This window comes from Ipomoea triloba, chromosome 9 (assembly GCF_003576645.1).
Source record: "Ipomoea triloba cultivar NCNSP0323 chromosome 9, ASM357664v1".
NCBI classification, from domain to species: domain Eukaryota; kingdom Viridiplantae; phylum Streptophyta; class Magnoliopsida; order Solanales; family Convolvulaceae; genus Ipomoea; species Ipomoea triloba.
In genome coordinates this window covers 30,029,109-30,040,378 of record NC_044924.1, presented here as the reverse complement: position 1 = coordinate 30,040,378, position 11,270 = coordinate 30,029,109, and the positions used below count along the sequence as shown (strand labels likewise).

At 35.6% G+C, this 11,270-nt stretch overlaps 2 protein-coding genes across 2 annotated transcripts in view; both read left to right on the top strand.

Moving 5' to 3' along the window:
* Positions 1–7,414, top strand: part of LOC116029214 (regulator of nonsense transcripts 1 homolog) — a 13,788-nt gene extending 6,374 nt beyond the window's left edge. The window contains exons 10-29 of the mRNA XM_031271123.1: positions 93–215; positions 311–382; positions 778–849; positions 1,215–1,281; positions 1,495–1,637; positions 1,727–1,798; positions 1,875–2,003; positions 2,852–3,007; positions 3,391–3,504; positions 3,587–3,685; positions 3,778–3,855; positions 4,036–4,170; positions 4,431–4,505; positions 4,643–4,757; positions 5,168–5,532; positions 5,617–5,679; positions 5,774–5,845; positions 5,993–6,124; positions 6,338–6,457; positions 6,546–7,414. Coding sequence (XP_031126983.1) covers positions 93–215; positions 311–382; positions 778–849; positions 1,215–1,281; positions 1,495–1,637; positions 1,727–1,798; positions 1,875–2,003; positions 2,852–3,007; positions 3,391–3,504; positions 3,587–3,685; positions 3,778–3,855; positions 4,036–4,170; positions 4,431–4,505; positions 4,643–4,757; positions 5,168–5,532; positions 5,617–5,679; positions 5,774–5,845; positions 5,993–6,124; positions 6,338–6,457; positions 6,546–6,674 — 2,331 coding nt within the window. The 3' untranslated portion in view covers positions 6,675–7,414. The remainder of the gene's footprint in view (positions 1–92; positions 216–310; positions 383–777; positions 850–1,214; positions 1,282–1,494; positions 1,638–1,726; positions 1,799–1,874; positions 2,004–2,851; positions 3,008–3,390; positions 3,505–3,586; positions 3,686–3,777; positions 3,856–4,035; positions 4,171–4,430; positions 4,506–4,642; positions 4,758–5,167; positions 5,533–5,616; positions 5,680–5,773; positions 5,846–5,992; positions 6,125–6,337; positions 6,458–6,545) is intronic.
* A 1,447-nt stretch (positions 7,415–8,861) lies between these two features.
* LOC116029899 (histone-lysine N-methyltransferase, H3 lysine-9 specific SUVH5-like) lies at positions 8,862–9,707 on the top strand. The gene has a single exon (XM_031271947.1). The coding sequence runs from the start codon at positions 8,862–8,864 to the stop codon at positions 9,705–9,707; it is 846 nt and encodes a 281-aa protein (XP_031127807.1).
* Positions 9,708–11,270: the final 1,563 nt, after the last annotated feature.

The window sequence follows — 11,270 nt, the reverse complement described above, 5'->3', positions numbered from 1 at the left end:
GGTGGGGGGGGGGTATGCTTGCACACACTAAATCTGATCTGACTAAAAGAGAATTGTGGAGAAAGGTAATATCTTCTCTACCTGCCATGTAGGTTTTTGCTGTAAAAAGTGTGCTTCAAAAGCCCATAAGTCTGATTCAAGGTCCACCTGGCACAGGAAAGACTGTCACTTCGGCTGCTATTGTGTATCACATGGCCAAACAAGGCCAGGGGCAGGTAAATATATTGCATGCTGTTTAACTCAAGCTTTGTGCTTAATTCTGTTTTTCTATGTTTTCTATGTTGTATTTCCAACTTTTTCCCCCTTTCAGGTTTTAGTCTGTGCGCCCAGTAATGTGGCTGTGGATCAACTTGCTGAGAAAATAAGTGCTACTGGTCTAAAGGTAAGCATGTGTTGCCTTATGGAGTATTTCCTTTTGATTTATCTATATAATGTAGTTATTTATTTTTTCATTCAAGGTTTTTCCCCTTTTGCTTATATACCTTTCTTGGAGATGGTATGGACATTACAGCCTCAATGGAAGTATATAGATACATGGTTCAGAGAACCTTTTGTGCAAGCAACTAGTTTCGTTATCATAAAGTAGTTAGTCTTTTGTGATTTGCTAATGCAAAGCTATATGCCTATATCTATAAGACAACTTTAGATGTCTGTTATGTAAGGGTATTTTTGAATCTCATAAAAAACTCGAAAACCTGTGATTTTTTTGTGGCCTTCAGTTAATTACAGCTAAATATATTTACTATTTTATTTAAGAGACATACTATTCTTTTACAGGTTGTAAGGCTCTGTGCCAAGTCACGTGAAGCTGTCAATTCTCCTGTTGAGCATTTAACTCTCCACTATCAGGTTTGTTCTGTGAATTTATTTGCATCTGCATTAATTTCTTCTATGGTTTGTTTCGTTCTCGGAATGAAAATGGGGGAACAATAATAAGATTGCTAAAGGTATAGAATAGAGAAGGGATAAAACATACATAAATCCTTAAAATCTTAATCTTAAAGAATATTGGTCAACCTGTTGTCAATGGGAATAGATAAGTAGACCAAAATGGTTTCTTTCCTTTGCTAAGGGAATAGGTCATTACTTGGAGTTTAATTCAGCAGAATTGAAATCGAACCAAACAATGGCATTGCCGATTCCACTCACCAAATGTGCTATTACTTTTTGTCTTTACAACTCACTTTTATTTAATTGCTACCTGGCCTCTACAGGTTCGCCATCTTGATACGTCAGAAAAAAGTGAGCTTCACAAGCTACAACTGCTCAAAGATGAACAAGGTCGGTGCTTCTTTATGAGTTATTTTCCTTTATTAGTAACTAGGACTTAGGAGCATAGTTTTGGTAGCTTTGCTGTTTTTATAATTAATGGATAAATAATATTTGGCTTCTTTGCTGGTTCTATTTATGATTTATGATGTTCAAGTGCTTTTTAAATTGCATTGAAGCATCTAACATATGGACCTATCTTTTCCAATGTTTTGAAATTTTCAGGAGAACTATCAAGCAGTGATGAAAAGAAATATAAAGCTTTGAAACGGGCAACTGAGAGAGAGATAGCTCAAAGTGCAGATGTCATTTGTTGCACCTGTGTTGGTGCTGGAGATCCTAGAGTGGCAAATTTTAGATTCCGTCAGGTTGACTTGCATGAATAGCTAATGATACGAGCAGTATGTTATCTTATTTCTTTTATTTGGAGTGCTTATTTCCTAGTGCTTATGTATAGGTGCTCATTGATGAATCCACACAATCAACTGAGCCCGAATGCCTTATTCCTTTGGTTCTTGGAGCAAAGCAGGTAAGTATTGCCTTGGATCTGGCATTGTTTAATTATTTCTTTTCTGTTGGGTAATTACAGTAAGCTTCGGTGCTAGGTTGTTCTTGTTGGTGACCACTGTCAGCTTGGTCCTGTCATTATGTGCAAGAAAGCTGCTCGAGCAGGGCTTGCTCAGTCACTCTTCGAGCGCCTTGTGTTACTTGGTGTCAAGCCAATTAGGCTGCAGGTAATTGCATTAATAGTCTTCCTTGCATATGCATGTGCTGAGTATAGATGGTGATGCTTTGAGGGTTCCATTTGTTTCTCTTTGATAGCACGTAGTAGAAGCAATAGTGAAGGGAATTTAATAGATCTTGTTGTAAAAAGTTGCAGGAACCAAAATTATGAATTTACTTGCAAGAATAGATTCCCCTGCAAATTGTGTGTTTATAGATCTTGTTGTAAAAAGTTGCAGGAACCAAAATTATGAATTTACTTGCAAGAATAGATTCCCCTGCAAATTGTGTGTTTAGGATTTTAGAAAATCTCTAACCATGACATTTCAACTTTGTGTTTTGTTTTTTATTTTATTTTATTTTATTTTATATATCTCTTATTTTCCTTTTTCCAATTAAACAAACATCTATGTTGCTAGGCTGTTTTTCCTTGATTTTAACTCCTATCTTTTCCAAGAACCTTTTATTTCTAAAAGGGTACAAAAATTACAGGAAATACTTGTGTTCTATACTTCTGTATTTTCCTGGAATTATTTTGATCTATGCTATCAATCATACTAAGATGACATTAAGTTGATGACCATTGTGTTGTGCAGTAATGTTTTAAGGACAACCATATCCATTGAAGCTGCTATGACTTAGAATATTAGGTGCATCTAGTTTTCTTTTAGGAAGCCTTACATGATTCTGAAATAGTATTATAAAAAGAAATGTTTAAAATACCTTCTTTACTTGCATGTGTTAGTTTACTTTTTATATTTTTTACTCAGTTTGTTATTTATCCTTTAGTTATGCTAGCCTGCTAGCTTTATCTATAAAGAAAATATTCACCCCTTTCTCTAAATGTATTGAATTCCAGGTACAATATAGAATGCATCCTGCTCTTTCTGAGTTCCCATCAAATAACTTTTATGAAGGTACTCTTCAAAATGGGGTAACTGTCAATGAAAGACAATCATCAGGCATTGATTTTCCTTGGCCTGTGCCAAACCGTCCTATGTTCTTCTATGTTCAGGTATGTTGGTCTCATTGTTGAGATATTTTATATAATCACTTCTGATTTTCAGGCTGGGATGCTATCAAGAAAAGTTTTCATTCATGAATAGTGCCATTTTAACTTATTGCTATCCTTTCTGATTATTTTACTTGTACCATACCCTTAGTTTTGTTGCAAACTTATTGAATTTATGAGTACATATCTATCTGTGTTTTTTTGGGGGGAGGGGGTGGGGTGGATCAGTTACTGCTTGATAGGCTGCATGAGTTGCTTGCAAGGTGGTATTGGAGTTTGAGTTTTTTTCCAGTGCTTTTGATTTCTTTAGATGTTAACAGAATTCACTGATCTCCTATTAATCTATTATTGCTAATTTGTTCATTTCCACCTGCTGATATGACTAGATGGGACAAGAGGAGATCAGTGCTAGTGGTACTTCCTATTTAAATAGAACTGAGGCTGCAAATGTTGAGAAGATTGTCACTACATTTTTGAAGAGTGGTGTGGTTCCTAATCAGGTATTTCGATGTTGGTTAATAATCTAAATTTTTTAAAATTTCGTTCATTGTGGTCCATATATCTGGTTTCAATCTTCTGTAGATTGGAGTGATTACACCATATGAGGGTCAACGGGCATACATTGTGAATTATATGTCAAGAAATGGTTCTTTAAGGCAACAACTTTATAAGGAAATTGAGGTATGGCATTAATGACATTATTTACAAATCTCTGTTAAGAGTTAATTCATTTGAAGCATCACTTGAATTCTTGAACTTTACTGCTTTTATAGGTTGCAAGTGTTGATTCATTTCAAGGAAGGGAAAAAGATTTCATCATTCTATCTTGTGTTAGGAGTAATGAACATCAGGTTGGTTTGTTATGTGTATTCTGTATTATGGTTCATAATCTCCTTCTCGTTTACACTTCTCCCTACTGATGTGCGTGCTTGGTTTACGAGTCCCTCCCACAGGGAATTGAATTTCTGAACACATTGTTGTGCTCATGTAACAGTTCACTGAAGTATTGTTTCTTTTTACTTTCAACTTAGGGCATTGGTTTCTTAAATGATCCACGCAGGCTTAATGTGGCTCTTACTCGTGCTCGTTATGGTATTGTAATCTTGGGAAATCCTAAAGTTTTGAGTAGACAGCCCTTGTGGAATAGCTTGCTGACACACTTCAAGGTATTTTCTTTTGTTTGTGCTGCTCTGTTTTTCTCAGTTTTTAAAGATTCATGGCACTTCATGTGATGAATGCCTGGCTTCAATGTTAAAGAAAATGTCAACCAGACGAATGTATCTATGGCTTTCTTGGGCAAATGGTGTTTGTTGTTTCATGTTGTCTTAGTGATGAGAGTATAGTAGATGATTTGGTTATAATTTAGGCCTAATCGTGCTATTGAACTTTGCGGTTGTTAATTCTTTGAAAATTTGTTTTGGGTCAGGAGCATGAGTGCTTGGTGGAAGGTCCCCTCAACAACTTAAAGCAAAGCATGGTTCAATTTCAAAAGCCCAAAAAGGTATTTATTATTATTTTTTAAAGAGGCACGAGTTGCTGTGTTGGTTCTTATGTTTTACCCAGTGAACTTTATTTTTGTGCACTGCTATGCATATTCAAAAAGCATGTAATAATTAGTTTTTGGTTCATTCATGACAGGTTTACAATGACCGGAGGGTTTTCTTTAGTGGGGGACCTGGAAACCCCAGTGATACTTTTGGATCTCCTGCCTCTTCAAGTTCCAATGGTGACAAGAGAAATAGCCGTTCTAGAGGTACTTTGAACCTCCAGTACTCTGCTCACTCTCCTAGCATAGTTGTGGTGTGGTATTACTTTGCGAGGTTGGTATTTGTTAGTGCTAAACCATCACAAGGTTTGGCACAGCCTGAAAGCCAAAGATAAACAAGGCAACAAGCCTAAAACATGTCTAGACTCTAGGCTCAATAATATTGCTCTCATGAGCAAAAGCAGGGGTAATTGGGTAAACCTTATTGTCAAGGAAAGAAGATATCTCAAATTAGCTCCTGCATCAAAATTTTAGGGCCTATTTAATTGATACTTGGTAGTGCCAAATCATCACAAGATCTACTTTGTATTTATTATTTTAGAAAGAAATATGTACTTACTAACCAGAGTAGATGTGGAAATTGAACTCTTATGCTTGTTTTTTTGGGGTTATACTAGGATATATTGCACCTGGCACGTCCAATGGGACTCATAAACCTGGTGTCCACCCTGCTTATCCGATGCCCCGAGCTCCTGTCCCACCTTATCATGGAGGCCCTATGCAGCCATATGCTATACCCACTCGTGGTGCTGTGCATGGACCTGTTGGAACTGTTCCTCATGTTCCACAGTCTGGTAGCCGTGGTTTTGGTGCTGGGCGTGGAAATTCAAACACTCCAATTGGTAGTCATCTTCCCCACCAGCAAGGCTCTCAGCAACCAATTGGAAGTCTTGGTTCTAACTTCAACTTTCCAGCATTGGACAATCCAAACATTCAACCTTCTGCTGCAGGACCTTTAACTCAACCTGGATATGTTTCTAATGTAGGTTAATCATTTAGTTTGTCTATTCCTTGATTGAAAATTTTTGGTTCATCTATTTGACTGTCATCCCTTCTGTTATTATAGATGGCAGTTCAGGGACCAAGCCAGACATTTCGGGATGGTTTTTCTATGGGTGGCATGTCACAGGTCATCGATTTTCTAAACTATCTTTTTGTTTTAAATTTTGTTCATTTTCTTCTATGTTTACCATCTTGTTTTTTTTTTTTTTTTTAATTATCAGGATTTCTTGGGTGATGATTTCAAGAGCCAGGGATCACATGTTCCCTATAGTGCTTCTGATTTTTCCACACAGGTGGCTCATACATATTCTCTACCTTTAGTCATTTGCATTGTGTGATGACACATATTTTACCACTGCAAGTCTGCAACTACCAATGATTTCCTCCCCTCTGAGGCTTTAGATGACGTCTTAGGTTGCTTTTTCTTTCTAATGATGCAGGCTTCACAAAGTGGATTTGGTGTTGACTATGCAACTCAAGGGCCACACTCTGGATTGCCTGGAAGCTTTGTGAACCAGAATGCTCAAACTGGATACTCTCACTTTAATTCTGCAAGTGAATATATGTCTCAGGTCAGTTAGGCTGTATAATTTCTAAACCTGTTTCACTAAATCTTCAGTATCCCCCCTATTCCATGTAATCCCAGAATTTTGGGACTAACACTGTAGCGGAATGATTTGCCTTTCTAGTTATGTTTGACTAACTTGCTTCAAAAGGGTTTGGTTTTTGCATTCCTACTTTACGTCTGATCTTATGGGTCTGAATGTTTGAATTGTGGATCACAGGATTATATGGCTCATGGAACCCAAGGTCTGTTTACACAAGCTGGATACAATGAGCCATCGCAAGATGACGCTTCACAGAAGCATTTTGGCATGCCCAACTCCACTCCTCTTCAATCTCAGGTAAACTGTGCATTGCGAGGATTATTTTGTTTTAAATAGTATGATTGGTTTTGTTGGAGTAGCTTCTGACAGTTTCACTTGTTTACAGAGTTTGCTAAATCCACTTTACTCCCAGCCATTCGCCCACTACAACACACCTATAAACATGCAAAATTCTCAGCCTCAACCCTCTCGGGGTCCAGGTTCACAGAACCAGAACCTTCATTACCATGGTTGAAGGAGCAGAATCTTGTCGATCTGATGGGTTATAGTTTTGTGTCCAGCAACTCGGTTTGTGTTGTCAAGTGTGACGGTGTTACCTGCCCTACGATGCGGTGCTGTGTTTGCCAATAATTCAGGTCGGTTGATGCAGTTGGCACAACCCTTGAAACACGGAGGAGAATTTTAGAACAAGGCCCTGTCTGGTCTGGTCTGGTCTGGTCTGGTCAGGTCATGGGAACACGGCAGCACATCCAGTGCTGAATAGAAGGAAAACCAACCCATATTATCTTCTTCAAGTTTTGTACTAGTGAAAGAGAAGGTAAATCGTTATATTGGAGATCACATTACATGGTGAGGTATTGTTGGAATGGTGGGTTATATATATTATATATAGGAACCGGAAGCTAGTTTAGCGCCTTATGAAAGAATTACTCCACTGCACACGAGTGAGCTGCTACTGCCGCTGCCGCCAGTCTACCACTGCATTTTTTTAGTACAGCATGCCGGGATAGTCGGCCTAACCTTCTCTCCCGACGTGTAAAATGTATTCTGCGTACAGTATAGCTTGGATGACGATGATATGTATGGTGTGATTTTCAAAACAGGCTTGCAGGTATTTAAATGTTAGGTTAGGTTCGGGTGCTCGATGTATATGGCATGCACTTGAATCCATTTTCATTGTGGATAGCTCTATGACATTGTTGGTGGTATTGTTGAATGGAAAGTTTAGTTAATATACGTTGAATGAGTTTAGAACGTTAGTGAACATTCAGTCCACGTAATAATTTGTCATGTACATTAAAACTGGGCTTGGTTTATATAGAAGTTATATTAAATTGAGCAATAGTATAAACTACTCCGTAGTAATACTCGTAGTATAAAATAGTAATGATGAGGGGGACATAATGGAATTTAGTGTTGTATGGGTAATTTGGTTTATATAGAAGTTATATTAAATAAAGTAATAGTATAAACTAGTAAGTAATGATGACCATTTATATTACAATTGGTCTTCGTTTATATAAAAAGTTATATTAAATAGAGTAATAAATAGCCGTAGAATAAAATTGTAATGATGAGGGGGACATATGGAAATCGAAAAATGATTTTCAAAAAATTTTTTTTTTTTTTGTGTTTAAGTATTCAAGAAAAATAAAGTCAAAAAAAAAAAAATTCATTATGGTCAATAAAAAAAGGGACCAATTTAGCCAAAATGTCTTTTTACATTTTTTTTTTTTGAAAACGTCTTTTTACATTTTTAGTCTAAATAATGTGTTCATTTTCAAGGAAATGGATCAAATTGAAAAAAATACAATTTTTTATTTAACTTTTAGTCAAACATAAAAAGATAGTTTTTAACATTCAGCTAAACATTTAAAAATTAACTTATTTTCTGAAAAAATGAATCATTTTCTGAAAATCACTTTTCAGAAAACATTTCCAGGTTTTCAGAAAGATCCTTAATGTAAGCTAATAAAATGTAAAATATCTTTAAAAGATATAAATTTATTTAATAATAAGAATAATAATAATTCATTAATTATATAATAATTACATTTAATAAATAATAAATTATAAACAATCCTTACTAAATATTCTTTAAAATAATAAAAAATAACAATGGAAGAACATATAATAATAATAAAGAACATTTAATTAAATATCTTATTTCACTATTTTTTTCAAATAAAAAGTTAAAATCTAAAATAAATTGAAAATTAGTAGGTGAAACTAAAAAGTTAAAAGTTAACGTCTTTATTTTTTTTTTTTAAAGTAATTTTAGTCCATCAATTATGCATCATTAGTTGTTTTAATCATGTCATTCAAGTACGGCTACCGTTACAAAAAATGTTTACGTATTCTATTTTATTTTACATTTACTTTTCTTTAGTTAAATCTACTATTTTTATTGCATTTAATAATACCATAATATAATTTTAAATAATATAAATTTTATATTCTAACTCTTAAATTAATACAAAATATCAATTCCTTACACAAATTTAGTTAGGTGACAAAATATATCACAAGCTTTGGCTGCATTATTGTTTTAGGTAAAAAAAGTTGGAAAGCAGTCAAAGCAGTCGTCAGTATTGCCGAACATTTCGTATGTACAGGACACACTCACACAAGCATCTCCACACTACTCTCATTAAATCAAACAAAAAAATAAAAATTCCCCTAAACTACAGAACTGTTATCCATGGCCAAAACAGAGGTTTTGGGCAAGAATCACAGTGGAAATGCAAGCAAAAGAGGGTCTTCAAGCAGAAAAAAGAATAGCAAAATAAAGAAATGGAGGAGAGAATACATTTCTTATTTTGCCAAAATGAGAGGGAGTAGTAGTTCAAGAAACTCAGGGGAAAGCCATGAAGGAGGAGGGTTAAAGGTGGGCGAAAGAGAAAGAGTTATGGAGCTTCTAAGCAAATTCAGGGAAATATGCAAGAATCTTTTGCAGGAAAACAACACCCAGAGAGAAAGAAAGGCTATTTCTGAATCTGTGATAAGGAGAATCGATTTCTTAGCAGCAAGAGAGGTGAAGAAGATGAGATCTCTATACATACAGAGAACAAATTCCCCAGGCCCAGTTCCAGGAGTGGAAGTGGGGGACAAATTTCTTTACAGGATGGAGCTCAACCTGGTAGGCCTGCACACTCATATACAGAAAGGGATAGATTTCGTGTGCAATGGCGCCGGGGAAAGAATCGCGACGAGCGTAGTGGCCTCGCCCTCGGGAGGGTATGCCAACGAAACAAGCGACCCAAATGTGCTCATTTATTGTGGACAGGGCGGGGACATGGTTTCTGGGATTCAACATGAGGATCAGAGCCTGAATAACCCTGGAAACTATGCACTGAAAAACAGCATTAGATTGAAGAATCCTGTGAGGGTAATCCGAGGCACCAAAGAAAAGAAATCTTGTGTTTCTAGAGAAGATGCAACAACGTTTGTGTATGATGGGCTGTACGAGGTTGTGGGATTGTGGAGAGACACCAGCTGCAATGGGAAGTTGTTGTACAAGTTTAAGATGGTGAGGATTACTCAATAATCTTGAGCAGCTACTTTTACCTAATTGTTAGGACTCCGGTGAAGGGCCAAGTCCAACATTCGATTCTAGTGGTAAGAGCTTTTAATTCTAACAACTAGGTCCTCTAAAGTATAGTTTTTGATCGAATTAGTAGTAAGCATTTGATCTATGAAGATTGGAATCGACATTTGTATTTTCACTATTTTGTAATGAGATTGCGGTTTAATTTTGTCCTGTCCCCTTCCCCATCATTCTAAGTGTAATTTTTTTTTAAAGCAAACACTAAAGGAACTGAACAAAGGCAAGAAGATCACCCTCCCAATAACATAGACCAATATGGGAACCAATCGGCAACCGCTTTAGCATAACCGTGACACAGCGTGAGCAAGTCGGTCCGCTGTTGACTGACTAATGTGAACAACACGACACAACCCTAACGAATTCAAAAATATTGTGACAATCGTTTACAACCGACCCAACATAAGAGAGACAAAATTACTTGCCCATGAGAACATGAACAAGATTTAAACAATCAGACTCAATACGAATGTTCATTAATGACTTATTCTAACGGTAATCTTAAGATTTAATTAAATACCATCTCTTGATTTTCCACCTCTGATCAATCTCTGTACTTTTTTATTTATCTTTAACTAGAATAGAACTGCTATATTTTATTATTGAGTATATATGAGGATGATCACTGTCCTAAGTTGTTTGAGAACAAACATACACTCTATGGGTGTTTGTAGTATTTGAACTTGTGTCGGACTTATGTTTAGCTTGAAAAAGTTGGAAATGACTTGGAAACAAGAATAATAATAGAAAGGAAAAATGTCACTTTTCTCACCTTAATTATACACATAGCATTCCCCCCTAAATTATTTATTTATCAACATTAGCCTTTGAATTATTTACGTATATACATAATAATTTTATTATAGTAACACTAGTGTATCATTTTAATTCTATTGTAGTTTCATTTAATAATATACATATCTATAACGTGATACACCTCATACACTATTGATTCACGGTAACAATTTTTTTTTCTTTTAATTAAAAGAAATGGCGCCGTATTGGACCATGGTACGGTGGACCATGGTACACACAGTTGTGTATAATTAATCATGACTATTGTATGAGGGGAAGTGTTTGACTGTTAGTTCACAAGCAAATTTAATTCTTCTCTAGAGTTCACTTGAAAACAAAATTTTGCTGATTTATGGGGAGGGTCATTGGAGGATAGTAAATGTAATGGGTGTGTTGCTGGCTTGCTTATCTTCTAAGTTTTAACATTTTTCAAATCAATTTATTTGTATTTGTTTATTATTTGAGTGAAATTTCTGTCTTTTCATGCATTCACATTTAATGCGTACCAAATTAAATGAACAAAAAAGAACTATCAATTACAATAATTGATTCTTGTACTTGAAGTTCCGTCACAAATTCAATTACCCATCAAATAGAATTTTTTTTTTGAATACTATTAACTCTATTACAATGCAGTACCTGTTCATAACTACTTTCTCAACCTATTGAAGCGAGTCAATATTGCCTCCACTAGGCTCGAACCCACCACCT

Coding starts and splice junctions, on each gene's coding strand:
- LOC116029899 (XM_031271947.1), top strand. CDS start 8,862: ATGGCCAAAACAGAGGTTTTGGGCAAGAATCACAGTGGAAATGCAAGC.